The sequence below is a fragment of the Lissotriton vulgaris genome, chromosome 4_1, assembly GCF_964263255.1.
Source record: "Lissotriton vulgaris chromosome 4_1, aLisVul1.2, whole genome shotgun sequence".
In the NCBI taxonomy this organism is placed as follows: Eukaryota; Metazoa; Chordata; class Amphibia; order Caudata; family Salamandridae; genus Lissotriton; species Lissotriton vulgaris.
The window spans coordinates 1,348,474,970-1,348,501,146 of record NC_141691.1 but is presented as its reverse complement, the minus strand read 5'-3'; the positions used below and the strand labels follow the sequence as shown (position 1 = coordinate 1,348,501,146).

The following is a 26,177-nucleotide window of genomic DNA, read 5'->3' as shown; positions in this document are numbered from 1 at the left end:
CTAAGCCACCAGACTCTGCTGTGTTGAGCCTTTCCTCCTCCACAGAAGGTTCAGGACATTCAGGTATGATTCCGATATTTCAGAATACAGCAGAAATGACCGTCCCGATGGTTTTACGCCTGTTGACTTTCTGCATTCTGTTGGTCACTTATGCACACAGGATTATGGGGGCCCTCCAGTGGTGTCTCTGTGGACATTTGTTCATGGCAGAGATATTCAGTGTTCCTTAACGATCTCCACTCCAACAGATTTGGAGTTGTGCAGTGTGGAAGGCAATCCCATTCGAGAGAAGTTATTGCAACCCCCAGAGGCAGCGATAACCATTATAGGAAAGAAGGATCTTTCTGGCATAGCTAACCCCACTTTGTGCCTTATGTCAGTGTGTTTAGACTGTAGTTCACTGGGATCTGGTTAACCAGGGCCCCAGTGACAGTGCTCTCTCCTCAAATTTGATGGAAAGTATTTTGTACACCCCACATTTGGCATACCTGGGTACCACTGTGTGAGAAGTTGGCCTGATATATAGTGCTCGCTATTCTAGTGATCACTGTGTATCATACCAAACGACCCTTATTGATGATTGGTTGTAAGTCAACCTTATAGACCAGCTGTCCTAGTAGCGTGGACAAAAGCAGTCTTTAGGCTAAACTCTAGAGGGCATGTTAAGTCAGCTGTTTTACCATCACATATACCCCTTGAACACAAAGTGAAAGGACACCACACAAATTGTTATAAAAATAAAGGATATTTATTAATAGCAAGTCTACCCTGAACTCTTTATGAGTCAGGGAGCTAAGCACAATGCAAAACTCTTACGAAAATACTTCAAGTTGCACAATTTACACAAATGCCCGAGGGGCACGAAAAACCATATACACAAAGTGGAATGCGAAATACTAGCAGGTAAGTAACAAGATCCAGAGGCTTCAGGATCGCTAGGACTACCCTAATGAACTCTAAGGTTAGGAGCAGGAGGCCTAGGGAGATCGGGTGCAGAGTGTGCACTCTCATGCGGGATGCGGGACAAAGTCTATGGAGGCTAGTATTTCTAAAGTTACTGTTTCCGGACGAATCCGACCAGCTAGACTTAAAACGAAAAAGGATCTGGACACTTGGATAGTGAGCCTGCGTTGGAGCACCGAAATGCTCGGGTTACCTAGCCCAGGGGCTGCGGCGGCATAGGGTTCAAAAGACATCGGGAATCCTCGTTGTAGTCTATGGAGCCTGAAAGAAGTTGTTGCTGGCAGGCGACCAGTGAAGATGTTCGGTGTGATCCAAGCCTGGATCGGTGATGGAGACGACCTGAAAGCAGAGGGGACTCAGTTCTTAATCACTAGCCAGTGATTGTGTGGGCACCAGGATGGCACCAGATGAGGTCACCGCGATCAGGTGAGTGGGCGACGCTGGACTCTGCAGTCACACGGGCAAGGAGGCGTTGTCTGCAACCAGTCTGGAGGTGCGAGCTGTCCCACGAGGGCGTCTGCTGTCGGCGATGCTGGAACCAGGATTGGGGCACCAAGCCTTGGCAAAGGCAAGCCCACGCGGTGGAGTCAAGATGGCATCTGGAGTGGACCAGGGGGGTCCGGGGTGCTCCTCTTTTAGAAGGGACCAAGGGCCAGTCTGGAGCAACCAGACCAGTGGTGAAAACGTCGTGGTACGTCATCAAGAGGGCCACTAGCCAACGGGCAAGTGACCGGACAACGTGGCATGCAGCAGAAGAGCAGAAGGGCCCCACGCAGATCTTGTGGATGCTGGGGGGCTGGACTTCGGTGCTGGAGCTGCTCTGGGTTGGGGCTTCTCAAACCCCAGTGCACCCACTCGAGGATCCCTCGGCGGTCATGCTGGTTAAGCGTCGTGCAGGTTTTGAAGATGGCCGGTCCCTCAGGTCTCGTCACACCCACGAATCTCAGCTGGGCTGATGATGCAGGTAGAGGTCAGAGATGCCAGGGAATCCGGGTCTCGTCGAGCTCGTCAGTCTTGATCCGGAGGATGGACGTGCAGCAAACCGCGATGCTTAGGTGGTGCCAGCGGGTGCAGGGTGGCTACTCCTTAGCCAAAAGGGAGAGTCTTCAGAGAATGGCAAGAGTTTCTTTCGTGGAAAGTCGTTCAAGATTCAAGATTATCTAATTTGGGAAGGGGGCCCGTCCTACCTTTATTCTAAGAAAAGGGGCTGGCACGCGGCTAGGTCCTGCCCATGGGTGGGACCAGGAGGGGGGTGGTTACACCCTCCTCCCTTGTCCGGACTTTCCCCAGCTCAGGGGCTGGGGTGCCCCTGGAACTGGTTTGAGCCGGCATATGCACAGTGAGCACCGGGGCGCCACTTGCAGTCACCTTGCTCTCAGCCCTGCCTACCTGGGATACAACAAACCCTGTCTGGGATGGTGCTAGCACCGCCCTTGACAGGAAACCCTTTGTCCGAGCTCTCCTCGCTGGAAGGACTCCCAACAGCCGGAGGTCGGACTTTTGTCTGTGGTGGCAGCATCCATTTTGTGATGCTGAAGCTCGAGTTAACTTTAACCAGGGTTCACAGTTACATACATGTCGTGTCCCTCTAGAAGGGTGGAATGCTAACCTCGTCGCCAGAATTGGCGAGGGGTTAGTATTCCAATTCGTATGACACCTTACTCGACATGTTTTGATAAAGCGATACCAAAGTTAGCAAATAACCGCGAGGATTATAATGCACTTAAGAGTATATGGTACGCGTTATCATGGAACAGCTATTAGGACTTGGTTCCGCAAGCTGCAAATGGGCTCAGCTCATGCCAGAGCACCATCTCACATAATTCCAAGCACTCTGCCTTCAGGATTGATAAGGCCTGCCTGCCATAGGAGTGACTGATAGGAATACATGTGTCCATTTTAGGGTTAGATATAGGGATACTATATCTAAAGCAAAGGGTGATTACACCACCTTGCCCCAGCTGTCGTGCAGCCAGTTGTGTCAGATTTGGATGGCCAGCCAGGGGTGGCATAATACATGCTGCAGCCCCTGGTAGGCCCTGGGTTCACCTATGCCCTGGATACCTAAGGTATGCTATACAGGGACTGATAAGGTGGCCCAGTACCAATTGGTAAATGCACCTAGGGTGCATGCTTGTCAATTTAGAGAGAGAGCAGTGGGCCTGGGGTCCTGAATAGCAGGGTCCCAGGTCAACTAAGTCGAAAAACCAGCAAAACACCAGGCAAAAAGTTGGGGGTAACCATAGTCAGATATCCACCTTCCTACACCTTCCTACACACTGTATATCCATAGTATTTGGTACTGAATTACCCAGGGTATTCGTACAGCAGGGGTCCCCCAGTGGCTGCAGCATGTATTGTGTCTCCCATGGGAGCCAATGCAAACTGCGTCTTCAGAGCTGCTGTCGAGGTCTGCATGAAATGGCGCATGCACCTTTCACTTTAGATATAGAGTTTCCCTTATTTCGCATTCAGTGCACTTTTAGCCTCTAAGTCACCCCTAAGGTAGGCCCTTCAGTCCAAGGACACGGTGCATGGTTCCAAGTGTGTGGGTACCCCAGCCCAAGCAGAGGCACCCCTACAAACATCTGACTCCATTATCTGGGGTTTGTAAGTGCAAGGCAGCCATTTTAAGGTATATATTGGACACTGGCAAATCTAGATGTCCAGGCACATAATGGCTACTCCAAACCTGACCACGTTTGGTATCAAATATGATAGAATCATGCAAATACATAGATTCCAGTGTTATTTGCATGATACCATGGACTGGGCGGGGCTCCTTAAAGGACCCTCCCCCACCCAATAGGTACCTGTGTAGCCTTACAAGGTCTGCCTGCCAGCTCAAGTTGTTGCCGACCCCAGACAGTGTTCTGCCTCCCTGCGATGAGCCTAACTTGAGCAGGGGACACTCAACAAAGGATTTCCTGTGAAGGAGAGGTGTGACCACCTCTACTTTTGAATTAAGTAGGGTGGAGGCGCTTCAACTTCCACTAGACTGCATTGAAGGGCACATTTGATGCCTTCCTTACATAAACCAGGTTGGCCCAGTCCAGGAGCCCTTGGCTCCTGCTCTGGTGCAAAACTACACCAAGGACAGGGGAGTTTCCCCCCTATGTCCATCTCCTCCCAGAACTCCTCCAGGTGGCAACTGGATTCTACCATCTTGAATATTGGCTCCTGGCCTCTCCTGAAAGGTGGGTCACTGCAGAAGATATCCTTCCCCCTTTTAGGGTTACTTAAGGTCTCCCCTAAGGGAGGGTTCTTAGATTCGTCCGGACGACTCTTTCAAGAACCGACTGCCTGTCTTCTGAAGATCGTCTAAAGACTCTTCTGCTGTTGGACACTGGAACTCTTTTTCCGGACACTGGAACTCTGCTGCTGGATTGAGCCAGGACCAAAGACTAGACTGCTCTTGGTGGGAAGACTCCTGCTGGATCTTATTCTCCGTGCTCTTCCAAGCTTCTGCAACTTCTTGGCCGTGCAACTTCAAAGTTAGCAAGGACTCTGCATGCATCCATGCAAGAAGAAATCTCCCTTGGAGTGAAGGAGCCACTCCCCTGCCTGTGCATCCACCTCAGCGTCGACGACTGGTTTGATGATCCTGCTGTCCCATGGACAACTCCCGGCTCTGCAACACTGGTGGTGGGTTGTCTGCTCTCCAGAGAGCTGACAAATCTTACCGCAACTTGGAAGGATTCACTCCTTCCCAACGCGACTTGAACAACATCCCTGTGCCCCGCGTCTGCTTGCCATGGCAAGGCTTGTTGACTCTCCTCATTGAAGCTCTTCGAGCTCCAAGAAAGAAGCCCCAGCCTCTAGCGTCGCTCAGCACCAAGAGTGACGTCCTGTCTGCATCTTCAGCAACATGGGCATCAATCCTCTTTGTACTGCTGAGACTCCCTATGCCTGCTGTCAGAGGGTCCTCGAGGGGGCTGCAATGAGATCTGCTGGCTCACCTGCGTGCGGAGGGTCGGCCCAACTTACCCCTGCTAGGTTCCACAGACCTTGCTGGTCTGCTTCCAAGCATCTTTTCCTTTTACTTGACTGTTGCGATTGCCAAGGCTTGTTGGTGGTCCTGCTGGGCACCTTCCTGCAGTCATCTGTCATGGGACAGCTTGTAACATGGCTCCTGCATAATCACCTTAGCTGCACAGTTGATTTATAAAGACAGTCCTGCTACAGCAAGTACCTCAGACAAGGGGTAGCATTGTGCTCCGGTGCCTCCTGGCCACCTCCGGGTGGTTTGGACTCTGTCCCCTCTGCTTTTTGGTACTGCTCCTCCAGGATTCACGTTTGGGTTCCACCAACCTGGTCCACGAGTCGCTACAGCCGCCTGACTTCAAGACCCTCCATTGGCTTCTATGGGCAGTTCTGACACCACTGTGCACCTATGCACCGGGGCTCCCAAGTGTAGGTATCCTTGTTCCCTAGTTATCTATGGGTGGAATGCCTCTTAAACCTCCCTTGATCCAATTGGTGTCTTCTGGGTCCTTTGGGAAGGGGCCTGAAACAAGAAAATAGCAACCCTTACCCTTTGTTATCCTATAGACGTTTGCCCCTATGTAACCACTCTTCACCCGGGTGCCTTGGGGTCCCTAGCTACATTTGGGGGTTTCATGCTTCCCCTGGGCTTCTCCAACCATTGGTATCAGTCTAGTTTTGGTACTTACTGCACATACCACTTTCTTAGTATATAGTTTGCCCCACCCCCTATTAGGGCCCCATGTGTTTTTCGCTGCTTCTTACCATATTTTGAAGTATTTATTGTGTGCATTTGATATCTCCATTTAGGAGATATACCATGGTAGGTCTTAGTGTTGTGTTAATAAATACTAGAGTATTTTTTCTAAACACTTGTGTGGTTCTTTCTTGTGTGAAAGCTTGCTTACTGACACAGTGTTAAATGCACTCACCACACACCCTCCTGTATAAGCCTTAGCTGCTCTTCATAGCTACCCCTTGAGAGCTTTGATTATCAGGGACCTAAACACTATCACAAAGGGTTGCCTGTACTCAGTGCATAGTGCCTCACCATAGAGGAACACTATATACTGAGCCAGTCACCTACAACCATCACAGGTGCATCCCCCCAATGGTGGGGAGGTCACCTGGAGGAGGAAATGGAGATCAGAGGCCTTGGGTCTCAAGCTGAGCAGAGGTTGCTCACCAATCTGCTGAAGTTATGGGCAATCTGACTAGTATTCAAAGCCTTCCTGCATAGCTTCACAGCCTGTCTGTCCAGATCTTGACAGACAATATGGCTGCAATGTGGTACATAAGTAAGCCAGAAGCTCTGGTCCTGGTCTAGGAGCCATCTTGTCTCGCTGATAGTCATTCATCTGGCCGCTGTATTTAATGTATATGTGTACAGCATCTTGCTGACCAATAGTGGCACCTTCATCCAGAGGTAGTCACACATCTTCAGTCTCTGGGGGATTCCTCTGGGTGATCTCTTTGCCACTCAAGAAACCGCTCACTGCCTGAAATTCTCTGCCTTCCACTATCCATTATAGGGAGTATTGGGGGTATGCCTTTTACTTGCATTGACATTTTTTGCTTCACTGTGCATTTCCTCCCATCTCTTTGATACCTCTGGTCTTGAGGAAAATCGGTCTCAACAGAACCTGAGTCATTCTGATGGCCTAGACTGGCAAAGAAGGAAGTGGTATGCAGCCCCAGTGCACCTCTACCTGTGCCCGTGCTCAGTTCCCCCTCACAGGGTAGATTTCTTGTTTACAGTCCAGGGGTAGGTTCTGCATTCCAACCTCCATCTTCCTGTCTGGAGATTGAGTGGGATAACTTGAATACTTTTTGTTTATCCTTTGCAGTGGTGGATGTCATTCTGTGTGCCAGCAGTCAATCCTCCAAAACACTGTAATCGGGGAGGTGGGATATGTTTTTGAAGTGATCTATGGGTAATGCTGGAGACTTTTCAGGCTCAATTATCAGCCATCTTATTATTCACCTTTTTGCTGGCTTAACGAGTGTGTGTAGTGGGCACAATCTGAAAGAAAGAGGTTGGTGTTAGATTCCTTATCTTAGAATATCCCCAGGCGTCAGACTGGATCCAGAAAGTTTTGAGTAGCAGTACCCCTTCTCTGCGTCCGTCGTCGGCGTCGTGGTCGCCGGGAGGACGTTGTTGGAGTACCTAGACGCCGCCCTCCCACGCTGACGTCTGTTCTTCTTTTTTCCGCGCCAGCAAGTGCAGATCCGGGAAGAGCAGTACTCCTTAGTCACTTTTTGACTAACTTTTTTCGATCTGTTTTGGATCTTCTCGAGTAGTTTATCGACTCCAGTGCCGATAGGGAGCCCAGGTTCAAACCCTCTAGCGACTGTAACCGACTGATGTCGGTTATCGACCCCCACCGTCGGTGCCTTTATTGCCACGGGCCCGACCATGATGACAAGTCGTGCCCCGACTTCTGGGCCTTGACGTCGAAATCCAGGCGGGAGCGGTCCCGTAAGCGACTCGAGATCCGGCAGTCGGCCCGCGCCGCTCGAGTTCCCGGTCCAGGAGGAGGTAGAGGGACCGGTCGCAGGGCCACCGTCATCACAGCTCGGCGAGTCAACACCATTCGTCGGGCTCTAAGTTCTCAGGTAAGTCGAGGCACAAGAAGTGGAAGAAGCGTTATCGCTCTTCTGACTCCCCACGACGCTCGCACGACGCGGCCGGGGGTTCGGGCGACACCGCCCACGCGGCTCCGCCGGAGAAGCCAGTGCCGCGTCCAGCCTCACACCCGCCAGTCCCTGGGCTGAACGCAACGCCGGAGGAGATCAGTGCCTTACTCATGGCCATGAGGTCGCTCTTCCCTCTATAGAGTCCCGTCGAGGTGCCTTCGGGCCCCACAGACCCGTTTGGGAGCCCAGGCGGGCCGGCGGCTTTGGTCCTGGCGCCGTCGGCAACTTCGGTCCCGACGCCGCAGGCGATTTCAGTCCCGATACCGCAGGCCTCCTCCGGATCGCCGGTCGACCTCACTGTGAGAAGTTGGCCTGATATATGATGCTCACTAGTTCTAGTGATCACCTTGTATCAGTCCAAACAACCCTTATGGTGATTGTAAGTCAACCTTATAGACCAGCTATCCTAATGGTAGCATGTGTAGGAGAGTAGGGTCTGCAATCCTATGATCACCCAGATTTTTGCTTTTTGCTTCACTGGTTTACGACTTCCCTGGCTGTGGGCCTGCTAATCAGACCCACAGCCTAGCTGTTCTCTCTCTAAATTGACACGTGTACCTTAAGTGCATATACCAATTGGTACTGGGCCACCTTATCAGACTCTGTATCCAGGGCCTAGGTGTACCCAGGGCCTACCAGGGGCTGCAGCATGTATTATGCCACCCCTGGCTGGCCATCTAAATCTGACACAACTGGCTGCACGACAGCTGGGGCAAGGTGGTGTAATCACCCTTTGCTTTAGATATAGTATACCTATAGCTAACCCTAAAATGGACACATATATTCCTATCAGTCACTCCTATGGCAGGCCTTAACAATCCTGGAGGCAGAGTGCTTGGAATTATGTGAGATGGTGCTCTGGCATGAGCTGAGCCCGTTTGCAGCTTGCGGAACCAAGTCCTAATAGCTGTTCCATGATAACGCGTACCATATACTCTTAAGTGCATTATAATCCTCGCGGTTATATGCTATCTTTGGTATCGCTTTATCAAAACATGTCGAGTAAGGTATCATACGAATTGGAATACTAACCCCTCGCCAATTCTGGCGACGGGGTTAGCATTCCACCCTTCTATAGGGACACGACATGTATGTAACTGTGAACCCCGGTTAAAGTTAACTCGAGCCTCAGCATCACAAAATGGATGCTGCCACCACAGACACAAGTCTGACCTCCTGCTGCTGGGAGTCCTTCCAGCGAGGAGAGCTTGGACAAAGGGTTTCCTGTCAGGGGCGGTGCTAGCACCATCCCAGACAGGGTTTTGTGTATCCCAGGTAGGCAGGGCTCAGAGGAAGGTGACTGCAAGTGGCACCCTGGTGCTCACTGTGCATATGCCGGCTTGAACCAGTTCCAGGGGCACACCAGCCCCTGAGATGGGAAAAGTCTGGACAGGGGAGAGGGGTGTAACCACCCCCCTTCCTGGTCCCACCCATGGGCAGGACCTAGTCGCGTGCCAGCCCCTTTCTTTAGAATAAAGGTAGGAGCGGGGACCCTTCCAGATTAGATCATCTTTGAATCCTGAAACTACTTTCTACGAAAGGAACTCTCGACTTCTTCTCAAGATTTCTCCCTTGTGACTAAGGAGTAGTCACCCTGCATCCGCAGGCACCAACTAAGTATCTTGCGGTTTGCTGCACGTCCTTCCTCCGGAACCAGACCGACCAGCACGACGAGACCCGGACTCCCTGCCCTCTCTGACCTCAACCTGCCTCTACAGCACAGCTGAGAACCGTAGGTACGACGAGACCAGAGGAACCGGCTATCATCAGAACCAGCACGCCACTGATCCAGCACGACCGCCGAGGGACCCTCGAGTGGGTGCACTGGGGTAAGAGAAGCCCCAACCCCAAGCAGCACGAGCACCGAAGTCCAGCCCCCCAGCATCCACCAGATCTGCGTGGGGCCCTTTTGCTCCTGGGCTGCTTGCCACGTTGTCCGGTCACTTGCCCGTTGGCTAGTGACCCTCCAGACGACATCCTACGTTTGTTTCACCGCTGGTCTAGCTCCTCTAGACTAGCCCTTGTCTCCTCTTGAAGGGGAACTTCTTCGGACCCTCCTGGTCCACTCCAGACGCCATTTTGTGTCACCACGTGGGCTTGCCTTAGCCAAGGCTTGTTGCCTCCTTCACCGGATCCAGCATCGCCAGCAGCAGACATCCGACGTGGGACAGCTCGCAGACCTCCAGCCTGGTCGACATCAGCGCCCTGGTCCGTGCAGCAGCAGAATCCAGTGTCACCTCTTCACCTGTCTGAGTGACCTCGACCGGTGCCATCCTGGTGCCCACCTAATCACTGGTTAGTGATTCAGAACTCGGTCCCCTCTGCTTACAGGTATCCTTCTTCACTGATCCATCCTTGGATCAGCCCGGAACATCTTCACTGGTCGCCTGCCAGCAACTTCCACTTCAGGCTCCTGGTTCGTCAACGAGGATTCCCGACGACACTTGAACCCTATGCAGCCGCAGCCCCTGGGCTAGGTAAACCAAGTACCACGGTGCTCCAGCGTAGAACCACTCTCTAAGTGTCTAGATCCACTTTCGTTTTTGACCTACCTAGTCGGGTTCGCCCGAGAACACTAACTTTGCATTTACTAGCCTCCATAGACTTTGTCCCGCATTGCGCGTGAGAGTTTCCACTCTGCACACGAAGTTCCTAGGCCTCCTGCTTCTAATCTAAGGGTTCAGCATTGTAGGCCCAGCGGTTCTAAAGCCTCTGAGAATAGTTACTTACCTGCTAGTAATTCGCATTCCACTTTTATAGTATATTGTTTTTCGTGCCCCTCGGGCATTTGTGTAAATTGTGCGACTTTCAGTATTTCTTCAAGAGTTTTGTATTGTGCTTAGCACCCTGTCCTCATAAAGAGTCCAGGGTTGTTTTGTTATAAATAAATATCCTTTTATTTTCATAACAGCTTGTGTGGTGTCCTTTCACTTGGTGTTCAAGGGGTATATGTGATGGTATAACAGCTGGCTTAACACGCCCTCTAGAGTTTAGCCTAAAGACTGCTCTTGTCCATGCTACTAGGATAGCTGGTCTATAAGGTTGACTTACAACCAATCATCAATAAGGGTCGTTTGGACTGATACATAGTGATCACTAGAATAGTGAGCACTGCATATCAGGCCAACTTCTCACATCATGGACAAAGCAGTCTTAGGCTAAACTCTTTTGGCATGTGAAGCCAGCTGTTTTACCACATATAACCCCTTGAATACCAAATGAAAGGACACCACACAGGTAGTTATGAAAATAAACAAGATATTTATTAACTAACATACACCTCTGAACTCTTTATGAGATCAGAGGGCTAAGCACATGACAAGACTCTTAGGAAAAATACGTTTAGTTTCACAAATTACAATGGTGCCCTCGGGGCACGACAAACCATATACTAAACAAGTGGTATAAGGAAATCGATAGAAGGAATGGAGCTGTCCAAAGGCTGTAGGATCGCTGGGACTACACTATCCTAACCTGAGTTAAGTAATAGGAGGCCCACGGGACGTGTGTGCAGAGTGTGAACTCACACACGAGATGCGTACCAAAGTCAATGGACAGTACAAATTACGAAAAGGTAAGTATTAGACAGTTCCGAATAGCTAGGACTAAAACGACTGGTAATCTGGACACTAGGAGAGTCAATCTACCCTTGAGCACCGAAATGCTCTTGTTACCTAACCCACGGGCTGCGGGTGCATAGGTGTTAAAGTGTGTCGGGTTTCCGCGTTGAAGTCTATGGAGCCAGGAAGAAAAGATGCTGCAGGCGGCCAGAAGGAAGATGTCCGGAGCGACCCAAGGGTGAATCAGGGAAGATGAAGACCTGAAAGCAGAGGGGACAATGTTCACAGTCACTAGCCAGTGACTGGAGTGGAACCAGGAAAGAACCAGATGCTGTCGTCGCGATCAGGTGAAGAGTGGACGCTTGACTCTGCAGCCACGTGGACCACACGTTGTCTTCAACCAGGATGGAGGCACGAGCTGTCCCACGCAGGCTCTCGCTGTCGGCGGTGTTGGATCCGGATTCGGCGTCAACAGGCCTTGGCAAAGGCAACCCACGCAGTGAGTGGAAAAGGCGTCTGGTGTGGACCAGGAGGGTCCGGGGTGCTTCTCCTTTGCAGGGAAGCAAGGGCCAGTCTGGAGCAACCAGACCAGCTGTGTAGTTTTCAAGGATCATCGACTAGGAGGCCACTAGCCAGCCGGCAAGTGACCAGACAACGCGTTGAGCAGCAATCAAGCAAAAGGGCCCCACGCAGATCTCGTGGATGCTGGAGGGCTGATCTTCTGTGCAGGAGCTGCTCGGGGCTGGAGCTTCTCAATCCCCAAAGCACTTCGTCGCGGATGCCTCTGAAGTCGTGCTGGAAGCGAAGTGCAGTTTCTCCAAGATGGCCGGTCCCAAGTGTCTCGTCGCACCCAAGGATCTCAGCTGTGCTGCAGATGTAGGTAGAGGTCGGAGAGGTCTGGAAGTCCGGGTCTCGCCAGGCTCTGAAGTCTGGATCCACCAGGGAAGACGACAAAGTGAACCGCTGGAACGCTTGATGGTGCCTGCTTGTGCAGGGTGGTCACTCCTTGGCCACAAGGGAGATTTCTTCAGTCTTCTGTGGAGCAAAATGTTGAAGTCCAGAGTTTCTTCTTGTAGTTTCAAATCGGGATTAATCTAACTTGGAATGGGACCAGCTCCTACCTTTATTCTCCTAAAGGGGACTGTACTATCACTAGGTCCCTCCTATGGGTGGGACCAGGAAGGGGGGTGGTTACCCCCCCTATCCTTTGTCCGGTTTCGCACCAGAGGTGGGGCTGGAGTGCCCCAGCAACTGGTTTGAACCGGTGTATGCACAGGGCCCCTTGTGTGCCCCAGGCATGTCTCATTCCTTTCAGGCCTGTCCTACCTAATACACATAATCCTGTCTGGGGTGGTGCTAGCACCCCCCCGCCCCCCAAGGCAGGAAACCCTTTGTCCAAGACTCCCAGCAGCAGGAGGTCAGACTTGTGTCTGGGTGGCAGCATCCATTTTGTGATGCTGAGGCTCGGGTTAACTTTAACCGGGGTTAACAGTTAAATACATGTCGTGTCCCTTTAAAAGGGTTGAAAGCTACCCCCGTCGCCAGAACTGGCGAGGGGGTAGTATTCCAATTCGTATGACCCCTTACTCGACATGTTTTGATAATGCTATGCCAAAGTTAGCAATAACCGCGAGGATTATAATGCACTTAAGTGTATATGGTATAGCGTTATCATGGAAACAGCTAAAGGACTTAGTTCGGAAAGCTGCAGACAGGCTCAGCTCATGCTAGAGCACCATCTCACATAATTCCAAGCACTCTGCCTTCAGGATTGTTAAGGCCTGCCATAGATGGTGGTGGCTCTGAGCAAAAGGTGCGTAGCACCAAGTGAACTGTGCGTGATTAGCCATCATAACTGACATACGAGCAAAGGAATGACTATCCTTATTAATCACAGCACCAGTGGATAAACACAACAAAACTGAATATAACGGAGTGCTCCTCACAAACCCAAATAAACCTAATAATTGTCCATAGTCACAACTGAGGGGAGGCACCCAAGAAATAAAAATGCAGTTTGACGCTATAACGGGAATCACAGATAATAGAGCCAACACCATGGCTTATACAAACGAACAAGCGGATCAAATTTATTTAATGATTAAAGAAATAAGGAACATGGATGCCCATGGGGGCTCAATAAGTCAACAGTTGAAACAGTTGGAATACCTAACTCGACGCCAATTAAACCAAAGGATGCATGCCTCAACACTTATACAATATCACAGAGCTAAGCGGATCCCTAGGGGTCTCCGGTTGTCAATAAAGCCAATGTTTTTCCGTTTTAACCTCAACGCCAAATTCATTGATAAGTGGTACAGCATATTGAACAAGTGTTCTTTGGACCTCATCTTGCTCATAATTGAAGAACTAGCAAAGACAATACACGAACTGGAAGAGGTGATTTTCAACCTGAAAACAGAGCTTGAAACAAGGATGGAAATCGATACTTGGAAAATCAGCCTAGAGGGTATCAATTTAAAACTTGAGAAATATGAGAAGGAGTTACAAGAGGGCAAGTTACGCAAATATAAACGTGACACAATTGATTATAAACTTAATGAAGTTTATACGTGGGCCGACATCTATGCCCGGCGTCAATTTATCCCTAAGAAAACAACACCAACTACCCACTCGTCAGAAGAGAGCTTGGTGACTGATAAAGATACATCTATTTGACGAGGACCGGTGCGAGTAACTCAAGAAGGATCAGTGATATCCACGGAAGGAAGCGAACAAGCGACAACAAGTGGGAATGTGGCTTTTTTGTCCCAGGACCAAAATCAAGGGCGTCCACCGACGCAACAAGCAGAAACACCAATAAGCGCAAAACAAGGCGAGGAAGTGGCAGGAAAGGCCTTACGGAATGGACGGACCGTGGTCTAATAATTAACATCTCATCCATGACACTTAGTAAACAACAAATAGGAAGGCTAAATAAGGGACTCTCATTTGTACCTACCACCATAACAAATGAAATGGAAACAGAGGGAGCTTTTTTCAAATTTATGCGGACATTGAGGTTAAGACATTATTTTACAAATGTTGTAGAACCAACGGAAAGGAGTGAAGAAAGCCCACTCCAAAAATGTAAACCAAACAGTGTTTACCAAGCCCCGGTGTCACATAAAATGTTAGACATATTTGAAGTCATGGTTAAGAAAGATCTTCAAGCATTGGATTACAAAAAGATTCGGACAAATAATTTGACTAAAACGGAGCAGAACACAATAAAAAACTTGGCCAATAGCAAAGATTTGATAATACAACGAGCAGATAAGGGCGGAGCCCTGGTAGTGATGGATTCATACTTATATGAACAGAAAGTCAACGAACATGTGACAGATACCGACACTTACCTATTGTTACCATCAGATCCGATTGTGAAGCTTCAAAAAATGCTGGAAGGCTTATTGCAATCAGCAAAAGAAAATGAATGGGTTGATGACCAAACACAAGCATACTTGACAACAAAACATCCAAGATGTCCAAAACTTTATATGATCCCCAAAGTTCATAAACACCCGACCAACCCACCATTCAGACCGATCGTCTCGGGCTGTGGGTCAATTTTTGACCCCCTCGGTCGATATCTAGATCATTTCCTACAAAAATTTGTACAGCAATGGGGTTCCTATATAAGGGACACAACGGATTTTCTGAATAAACTTCTATGGATCCAACAAGGATTTCAAAATCATTGGATTATGTGCACCATAGATGTGATGGCTCTTTATACATCTATACCACATGAGGCAGGCCTTGAAGCGGTAGAATGGGCGCTATTAAAATTGGGAGAACTACCAACAAACAAAGTATTCTTGTTACAACTTCTTAAATATTGTCTCCACAACAGCTACTTCCAATGGAATGATCAGTATTACGCACAACTGACTGGAACTTCGATGGGCTTTGCAGGGGCCCCTGCATATGCGGATACATTTATGGCCTAGTTTGAGGCAGAGAATTTGATTAATTCAGAACACTGGCAACATGTAAAAATGTATTGTCGATTCATAGATGACATTTTTTAAATTTGGGATCACACAACCGAATCATTGGAACAGCTCATTTGGTCAATGAATCACATAAACCAGAGAATACAATTTACCTATAAAATTGATGAACATGTCATGGATTTTTTGGATGTGAGGATTATCAAAACAGAGAGTGGATTAATCACAGAATTATATTCTAAGCCAACAGACCACAATAACGCTCTTAGTTACACCAGTTTTCATCCGAAGAGCTTAATCAAAAATCTTCCTGTCTCACAATTTATAAGGATGAAATGTATTTGCTCTGAACCTCAAACGTGTTTAAACACAATTTGGAAACAGGCACAAAAATATGAAGAAAGAGGATATCCACCAGGGGAATTGAAAGAGCACATAGAGAAGGTTATGAAAATGGATAGATTGGAATTATTTAAACCAAGAAGCAAAACATTGAAAGAAAGAATGTTTTTTGTAACTAAATACACAACCCAATCGAAAAAAAAATCAAAAGGATTATCAACGAAAGGTGGGAGTTGCTATCATCCGAAACTGACTTCAAAGACTTATTCAAGGAATTACCTTTACATGCTTATACAAGAGGCCCAAATTTGAGGGAGAGACTAAAACGGACACAATTGGCATCAACAACAATGATACACAAAGGAATGACTAGATGCCACAATTGCATGAACTGTAATAATGTCATAGTTGGAAGCATCTGTACCCACCCAAGTACTGGAAAACAAATTAATTTGAGACACACGAGTGACTGCAATACAGAAAATGTTGTATATGGAATTAAATGCCCCTGCGGCAGAATGTATGTTGGAAAAACAGAGCGCAAGGTGAAAGTAAGAATAACGGAACATAAAAGCAGGATCCGAAATCAGAATCTAACATCTCCCTTGGCATATCATTGGAGGGAAGCAAAACACGCTATTTCCCAACTACGGTTTTTCATAATAGAACAAGTACCAATCAGACCAGGCATTGATAATCACCAAAAACTATTGCAACAAGAATTATATTGGATCAAGCAACTTCATACGATGTCCCCCACTGGGCTTAATGATAAATATGATTTATCATGTTACCTGTGAAAAACAAGAAAGACCAATAAGAGTCACAATCGGTCATAAAACAACAGGGTTAGGTTCATGGATTACCTTAGCATGAAAAGTGTATAATCTAAAAAGCCGGCATTAGGAAGTGTTATATGTACTCTAAGAATAAATTAACATGAACTGTATGTAGATCAGCATATCAATGGTTTATCACCTCAATGCAATTGAAATATGTATAAAGAACAAACAGTGGACTTACACAACACCTTTTCATAACATAACACCCAGTATTTTCAGTGGCGTAATTTTGGAAAACAAGAAAGAGGTATGGTTCAAAATGATGTTTTTGGCAGAAAGCTTTTATAACATAAAGCTAACATTTATTTTATTAAGCAAATGTTACAATAGCGTTCTTTTCATTTTTGTAGACAGAATAATAACGGTCTCTGTGAGATTTAAGAGGTTACATCACTTCAGAAAGGTTGTTTTCGAATCAGGTAGGGTTTAAAAATAATACACAAACACACCAGCTCCCATGGACAATTAAACATGAACACTTACACTCTGATATTTTATTTTTTCAGATTGGCCCCTGATGAAGGCACAAGTGAGGTGCCGAAATGCATTGGGCATACACAAGATTTGTGATTATATTGCAATGTAAAATGTCGAATTGAAAAATCAGAGCAAACAAAATGTTTTCTTTTGAAAACTAATTGTTGTAAATGAATATTATTTGAATACTGTACATAGCAAAAGTAAGGTTAATAACCTAATTTCGATGTGAAACTTAAATAAAATAATCTGTAGCAACAGAAAAATGTGATGCTTAGATTGAATAAGCAAAAATAGCTGAGCAAAAGGTGCGGAGCACCAAGTGAACAGTGCGTGATTAGGTGGGCTAATATATCCATCATGTAAAATGTAAATTGATACTTGTATAGCGCACTACTCACCCGCAAGGGTCTCGATGCGCTTGTACGAATACCGATGTGGAACCCGTCCTGGCTTTCCCTGTGAGGCGTCCGCTCCTGGGCACCCCCAGGGTGAAGGCCAGGCATCCTTAGCGTTGTGGGGGCCGTTGTGGAGATTAAGCAGAGTTGGAGAGTGGGACTCCATGAATGGAATAGGCACTGAGGCGAGAATTATCAGGTCCGTGGAATTTTGAGCCCAAGACCCGCCGAGGCGGGGTATTGAACCCTGGTCCCAGGCTAGACCTCTGCCTCAGGGTCTGCCGCTCTAACCATTGAGCCACACTTGTTGTCTGGTCACTTGCCGGCTGGCTAGTGGCCTCCTAGACGACGATCCTTGAAATCCACACCGCCGGTCTTGTTGCTCCAGACTGGCCCCTGCTTCCCTGCAAAGGAGAAGCACCCCGGGCCCTCCTGGTCCGCACCAGACGCCTTTTCCACTCACCGTGTGGGTTGCCTTTGCCAAGGCCTGTTGATGCCGAATCCGGATCCAACACCATCGGAGCGGTTCTGGATTCGGCGCAGTTTCGGGTCTATCCTCCCGAGCAGCGGGTTCGGGATATTCAGGCTCTGATTGCGATCTTTCAGCCTTTATTCCGGGTCTCGGTCAGGTTGGCACTGCGGCTTCTAGGGCTGATGGCCTCCTGCATCCTTCTGGTGCATCACGCCAGGTGGCCGACGCGGTCTCTGCAGTGGGACCTGAAGTTTCAGTGGGCTGAGCATCAGGGCAAATTGTCCAACCATGTCCTGATCTCGGAGGGCACTGCGAGACAGTTGCAGTGGTGGCTCACGGACTGCGATTGAGTCAGCGGCAGATCCCTCTCCCTACCCCAAGCAGAGCATGTAATCTTGACGGATGCGTCCCTCCTGGGCTTGGGGGGGCCACATGGGAGAGGCGGAGATCAGAGGCCTCTGGTCTCCGGCGGATGCCCGGCTCCACATCAACCTTCTGGAGCTGCGGGCGATCCGGCTTCCACTGAAGGCATTCCTCCCCTCTGTCCCGGGGAGTGTAGTGCAGGTGTTCACTGACAACACCACCGCCATGTGGTACTGCAACAAAGAGGGCGGGGTGGGGTCGTGGACCCTTTGCCATGAGGCTCTGCGCCTCTTGCAGTGGCTGGAACATCAGGGCGTGACCCTGGTGGTTCAACACCTGGCAGGTTCCCTGAACGGCGGATGAACTCCGCCGTCGGTGCATGATGGATCACAAATGGTGTCTGAACTCGGACGTGGCGCTAGGCCTCTTTCAGCAGTGGGGAGAGCCTTGGTTAGATCTATTCGCAACAGAAGAGAACGCGCAATTTCATCAGTTCTGCGCGTTGGAATTTCCAAGGCGGCAGTCGCTCGGAGACGCTTTTCGTCGCGAGTCGAGTCGCGGTCTGTTGTACGCCTATACCACTTCTGCCCAGAGTGCTGAAGAAGATCAGGCGCGACTGGGCCCAAGTCATCCTTGTGGCTCTGGACTAGGGACGAAGATACTGGTATCCCTAACTACTCAGCATGTCAGTCGATCCCCGGATTCGTCTGCCTCTTAATGAGGACCTTCTGTCGCAGCAGCAGGGGAAGGTCCTCCACCCGAACCTGTCCAGTCTCCACTTACATGCGTGGAGATTGAGCGGCGGCAGTTGAGGCCATTTGACTTGCCTCCTGAAGTCTGAAATGTGATTCTGGCTGCCAGGCTTCCCTTCACAAAATTGGTATACGCCTGCAGATGGAACAAATTTGTGGCATGGTGCACAGCAAAGGCTGTGGATCCACTCTCAGCCCCCCTTTCTGAGGTTCTCTCTGAGGGCTCCGCTCTGGGCACTCTAAAGGGCTACCTCTCTGCCATTTCCGCCTTCTTAAGGCTCCTTGATCAGCCCTCTTTGTTAAAGTCCCCGGTTGTAAATAGGTTCAGCAAAGGCGGTGGATCCCCTCAATGCCCCTCTTTCTGAGGTTCTCCTCTTTCTTCTCTCTCTTGCCCAGTAGGGCTCTGCTCTGGGCACTGTCGAGGGCTATCTTTCTGCTCTTTCAGCCTTTCTGAGGCTGCCTGACCAACCTTCTATGTTCAAGTCCCCTATCGTTAATCGATTCCTGAAGGGCATCACTCATAACTTTCCTCCTGTTCCTTTTGTGATGCCTCAGTGGGACTTGAACCTGGTTCTGACTTAACTGATGTGCGCTCCCTTCGAGCCACTTCATAACTGTCCTCTTCGTCTCCTTACTCTTAAGACTGCATTCCTGGTTGCCATCACCTCTGCCAGGAGAGTGAGTGAGCTCCAGGCTCTTTCTTCTCAACCTCCCTTCCTTTCTGTCCATCCGGACAAAGTTGTGTTGCGGATGCGACCCTCTTTCCTGCCCAAGGTAGTCACAGCCTTCCACATCGGGCAGTTCATCACCTTGCCCACCTTCTTTCCGCCTCCGCATCCATCGAAAGAGGAAGAGAGGCTCCACTGTCTGGACCCAAAACGTGTGCTCTTATATTATCTGGATCGCACACACCAGTTCCGGGTGGATGACCAACTCTTTGTTGGTTACGTGGGCGCTAAGAAGGGATGGGCGTTGCACAAACGAACCATCTCTTGGTGGGTTGTCTTGTGCATCAAGGCTTGTTACTCTCTGGCTAAGAAGGAGCCTCCTGTGGGGCTACGTGCCCATTCCACTCGGTCCACGGCGGCTACTACTGCCCTGGGTCGGGGAGTGCCCTTGCAGGACATCTGTCAGGCAGCCACGTGGGCCTCGCTGCACACGTTCGCAAGACACTACTGCCTGGACAGCCAAGTCCGGAGAGATGGCTTTTTCGGCCGTTCCGTTCTCCAGGACTTTCTGGGTTGATCATTGGTTCGCAGACCCACCACCGGGGTTGGTATTGCTGGGGTATCTATTCTAAGGTACGGAATCTAATACTAACCGGTTTCTTTCAGATGCACAAGTTACTTACCTTCGGTAACGATATATCTGTAAGAAACAGTAGTTTGTATTAGATTCCTTACCGCCCCACCCTTCCTCCCCATTCTGTGAACCGATATCTAGGGTTAAGGTCATCCCCTTTGAGGGCACTAGTTTTTATGGCACCAGTGTTGGTTTTTATCATGGCTCTGCGTTTCTGGCGCGGAAAAGCTGTGTATAAGAACGGACGTCAGCGCTCGTGGGCGACGTCTAGGTACTACGACGACGTCATCCCGGCACCAACGACGACTTACGCGGAGCCGCAGACGACGCCTAGCGACGCACAGGGGGACTACTACGCAAAATTTCCGGATCCAGTCTGGCGCCTGGGGATATTCTAAGGTAAGGTATCTAATACTAACTACTGTTTCTTACAGATATATTGTTACCGAAAGTAAGTAACTTGTGCGACGATGAACGTTCCCATGAAAGTTAATATGGTTATACAGATGAATGGTCCCGCCCTTTTAATCTTCCCTTTCATTTACAAACAGGCACATTTTGATCACCCAACACGCTCCTAGAATATCTTGGAATTAAGTTGAGTTATGATTTGATGTTAACCTGTTTTAATATTGTGGTCTATAAATGCTAAACCTGTGACCATGCCCGACCTCATAGCATTCAGTTGCTTACTCCTGTAATGATAAACCGGACTTAAAATTCTTTACAATATACCTGAATGTAATTTACATGTGCACTGTTGATTAATCATATGTCACTACATATCCGATTGCGGTGCATTTATATGATAAAATCGAGAAGATAACAAAGACCTCTTTTAGTTGTCCACATGGACCAACATACGTGACCTGTTGTGCCGTCCCGAACTCTCCTCTACCATGGTGTTAGCCCATTCAGTTTTGACAGGCTAATACAGGATGGTTTTAAGATGAGCAGATACCCAGCAGCAAATAAAGTATACCATTTAGCTAGTGGTATCTAGCTCAGTTTTAGTCGGGTGGAGCATTGAATAGCGGTACTCTCACCCAGGGGGTTGGGTGATTATAGATGTAAGCAGTTAGGTTCACATTTGAGTTCTTACGAATCACTTACACATTTATTCACAACATTTTTGTTTGTGGTTGGAAGGAGCCAATGATGATAAGCGGAACACACTGTGAGTACCAGTCAGCAGTTCCCTGGTGGTCGCTCCCGTGAGGTTCCTTCCTTCCCTACACACATTTTTTCACTACACTCCGAGAACTGTTGGGAGGTAGGAATACATGTAGACACAGCCACGCAGAAGCTTTTTAGTAAGGAAAGAGGCATACCCTGTTTAGTAACGCAAATGTGTTGCAGACTAGAAATACCTTCACACAGTAGGAGACAGGTGATGTTATAGAAAGCCTTTATTAGCTGGGACCAGGTTTTATTGTTGAGAAAACAGGAAGGAACCAATTGTGATATAATATATATATATATATATATATATATATATATATATATATATATATATATATATATATATATATATATATATATTTTTGCCAAGAACAAATTACCTAATTGCTGAAACCAGTTAAGTGATTTTGAATACGAATGTTTTCGGAAATATTTGTCTTTTAATGCTATTTAAGGTATATTCTATACCTTTCTGAGTGAATCTGAAGCTAGCTGTATTGTTCCGAAAGTCCGGGTTCTTAGACGTTCATGTTAAAACAAGTATATAATCACTGCCTTTCTGAATTTGTTAGTTAAAATGTTTGTCATCTTTTGATTTATAAAAGACAAGATACTATATAACATTTCTATTTAAAAATAATTTCTAGAGATAGATTTTTAATACTGCATTATTCAATTTTCCAGAAAAGCAGTGAGAGTGGAGATGTTTACAGGACTAATTACTCAGTTTTCAGATGTCCTCATATTTATGGAGTGCTTGAAGCCGGTGAAACATCGAAGGTATTGTGAATAATTACTAAACCAATATAGCATGTCCTCTCTGTGTTCAAATGCAGTGGTTTGTGCTATACCATTGTGAGTTTGGCAAATACAGTTTTATTACAGGTCGTGCCATATCTGAATCTGTCTGCTCTATTAACGGATCGAAAATATGCATTTGTAGCATTGTAATTTGTTATGACTTTCTTCAAAAATAAATCTATTTCTCAGTAATAAAATACATGTTCTGAATTTTAAGTTTAAATCTCTTTGGAATGGTAAACAAAGCATGACAATAATAACACGATCTTGCGAGACGGACATCCAACATAGCCCCATTCAATCTGTTAAGTCTATTGGCTTGATAATGTAATCAATAGGTAACTGCCTTCCACATTTAGTAAAAGAAAAAAAGTGGACCTTTCATAAAAAGGTATTGCTTCTACTCCCTGATTCATAAACATGGGGAGGACTGCTAGGAAGAGATGGGATGGTAAATTGGAGGACAATATCCGAAGAGATCAGAGTCAATGGAAAAGGGATGGCAGCACATGGGAAGCAACTTATAAGGGCAATTTGTTTGTGGCAGTGTGTCAGAAAAGCTTTATTTCTAATAGAATATTTCCTCAGTCTTCTTATCTCTTCTAGGTCAGTGGTTCTTAAGCTTTTGTCTTCTTTGGACCCCGACTTAATCATTAATGAAACTCGTAGACTCTCACTGAATCATTAACCCCTTGCGTGCGTCGGACGGCCGGCACACGCAAGGGGTGCTCCCGGGTCGCTGTGTTCCAATGTGTGGTCCACACGGCGACCCGGGAGACACGATTGCGGCTTATACTTTCTCCGCAACTACACTTTACTGCGAGTGATCCCCTCCAGTAACCTCCGAACTGCAGCAAACAACTCCCGGGCTTTCCACAAGAGATAGCGCCTAAAGAGCACAACTCTAACTCGAGTCTCTCGTCCCAGCGCCCATTCTGGATGACAACCATCTCACTGTAAATTCACCCTTACCGCCTACACATTGTGCGACCTTTACCCGAGTCGCTTTTTTCAGCATCGAACTTTTGGAGAATGGCAACCGCACGTCCAAGTTACTTTAACCACAAAGACTTTGATCATCACTACAACCTAGACTTCCACTTGATCTGGTTACGTGCCCTGCTGGGGCGGAATTATCACCGGTGGAGCGACCTTTCAGTCTTATAGACACACGCCGCAGCCCTGAGGAGTCGCGTGAAAACTGTTCCAACACGACGAAACACGTGTCTGCTGGTTGTGAAACCATTAAAATACTCCGAAATCTGCACAACGAATGTCTCCAAATTCTGATTACTTTTGTTGTCTTGGACTTATATAATCGTACTTATATAATTGTATCTACATGATTTTCTTCACTACTGTGTACCTTACTCCTTGTGTGTGCATAGGCATTTCTTTGATTAACTTCTCGTCGGTTGCTTCCTCTGGTTCCCGGTCTTCTGGAACCAGTGATGGACATTTTCCTTATACCAGCTACCAGTAAAGCTGCACCGGCGAAGATCCAAAAGAAATGCAAGCCGACAGCAACAGACCCTGTGTTCCTGAAATCAGATCTGCCTGCGGACTCTGTTGTAATTGTGTTGGTCCCTCCTGATAAAGAAATTAGGTCCCAGGACTCTTGGGGACGAAAGGTTTACAGGTCTGCTACATCATCCCTCAAAGTCTCTAGTGCAGCAACCTTATTAGTTCGCTATGACCGAGCCTTATGGGACCCCTTGGACTGCTTCAAGGAAAAGTTACCAAAAGAAGATCAAAAGGATTTTGAGGAGGTCATCACGGAAGGGCCGCTTTTTGCCAACTAAGTGATTAGCACATCAGTGGATTGTGCTGTAGGAAGGTGGATATCTGACTATGGTTACCCCCAACTTTTTGCCTAGTGTTTTGCTGGTTTTCGACTTAGTTGGCCTGGGATCCTGCTATTCAGGACCCCAGGTTTCCTGCTCTCTCTGTAAAATGGACTCCATGTACCTTAGGTACATATCTAATTGGATACTGGGTCACCTTATCAGTCCCTGTACAGTGTACCTTAGGTACCCAGGGCATAGGTGCACTCATGGCCTACCAAGGGCTGCAGCATGTATTATGCCACCACTGGCTGGCCATCCAAATCTGACACAACTGGCTGATCAATCGGCTGGGGCAAGGTGGTGTAATCACCTTTTGCTGTAGATATAGTATACCTATATCTAACCCTAAAATGAACACATATACTCCTATAAGTCACTCCTATGGCTGGCCTTAACAATCCTGAAGGCAGAGCGCTTGGAATCATGTGAGATGGTGCTCTGGCATGAGCGGAGCCTGTCTGCAGCTTTCGGAACCAAGTCCTTAAGCTGTTGCCATGATAACGCTATACCATATACTCTTAAGGGCATTATAATCCTTGCGGTTATTTGCCAACTTTGGTATCGCTTTATCAAAACATGTCGAGTAAGGTGTCATACGAATTGGAATACTAACCCCTCGCCAATTCTGGCGACGGGGTTAGCATTCCACCCTTCTAGAGGGATACGACATGTATGTAACTGTGAACCCCGGTTAAAGTTAACTCGAGCCTCAGCATCACAAAATGGATACTGCCACCATAGACACAAGTCTGACCTCCTGCTGCTGGGAGTCCTTCCAGCGAGGAGAGCTTGGACAAAGGGTTTCCTGTCAGGGGCGGTGCTAGCACCATCCCAGACAGGGTTTTTGTGTATCCCAGGTAGGCAGGGCTGAGAGGAAGGTGATTGCAAGTGGCACCCCGGTGCTCACTGTGCATATGCCGGCTTGAACCAGTTCCAGGGGCACACCAGCCCCTGAGCTGGGGAAAGTCCGGACAAGGGAGAGGGGTGTAACCACCCCCCTTTCTGGTCCCACCCATGGGCAGGACCTAGTCGCGTGCCAGCCCCTTTCTTTAATATAAAGGTAGGAGCGGGCCCCCTTCCCAAATTAGATAATTCTGAATCTTGACTACTTTCCACGAAAGAACTCTTGAACATTTCTGAAGACTCTCCCTTGTGGCTAAGGAGTAGCCACCCTGCACCAGCGGGCACCATCTAAGCGCATGCAGTTTGCTGCAAGTCCATCCTCCGGATCAAGACTGCCCAGCTCGACGAGACCCGGATTCCCTGGTACCTCTGACCTCTACCTACATCATCAGCCCAGCTGAGATTCGTGGGTGCGACGAGACCTGAAGGGACCGGCCATCTCCAAAATTGCACGACGCTTATCCAGCACGACCGCCGAGGGATCCTCGAGTGAGTGCTTTGGGGTTTGAGAAGCCCTAACCCTGAGCAGCTCCAGCACCGAAGTCCAGCCCCCCAGCATCCACGAGATCTGCGTGGAGCCCTTCTGCTCTTTGCTGCTCACCGCGTTGTCCGGCCACTTGCATGCTGGCTTGTAGCCCTCCTGACGACGAACCACGACACTTCCATCGCTGGTCTGGTTGCTCCAGACTGGACCTTGCTCCCGCCCAAAAGAGGAGCACCCCGGACCCTCCTGGTCCATTCCATACACCATCTTGACTCCACCGCGTGGGCTTGCATTTGCCAAGACTTGTTGCCCCAATCCTGGGTCCAGCGACGTCGACCGCATCAACCATCGTGGGACAGCTCGCACCTCCATCCTGGTCGCCGACAACGCCTCCTGGTCCGTGAGACTGCAGAGCCCAGCGTCGCCCACTCACCTGGTCGAGGTGACTTCGCCCGGTGCCATCCTGGTGCCCACACAATCACTGGCTAGTGATTAAGAACTTGGTCCCCTCTGCTTTCAGGTGTCATCCATCTTCGATCCAGGCTTGGATCACTTCGAACTTCTTCACTGGTCGCCTGCCAGCAACTTCTTTCTTCAGGCTCCATAGACTGCAACGAGGATCCCCGACGTCTTTTCAGACCTATGCAGCTGCAGCCCCTGGGCTAGGTAACTTCGGCATTTCGGTGCCCCAGCATAGCCTCACTATCCAAGGGTCCAGATCCTTTTCGTTTTTCAGCCTATCTAGTCGGGTTCGCCCGATAACACTAACTTTGTGAAATCTAGCTACCATAGACTTTGTCCCGCATCCCGCGTGAGAGTGCACACTCTGCACCCGAGTCCCCTAGGCCTCCT

The 26,177-nt window shown here is 48.4% G+C and overlaps 1 protein-coding gene across 1 annotated transcript in view; it reads left to right on the top strand.

Annotated features, from left to right (window-relative positions):
* CEP192 (centrosomal protein 192) overlaps nt 1-26,177 on the top strand; it is a 1,919,503-nt gene that overhangs the window by 1,661,941 nt on the left and 231,385 nt on the right. The window contains exon 41 of the mRNA XM_086965571.1: nt 21,975-22,070. Coding sequence (XP_086821697.1) covers nt 21,975-22,070 — 96 coding nt within the window. The remainder of the gene's footprint in view (nt 1-21,974; nt 22,071-26,177) is intronic.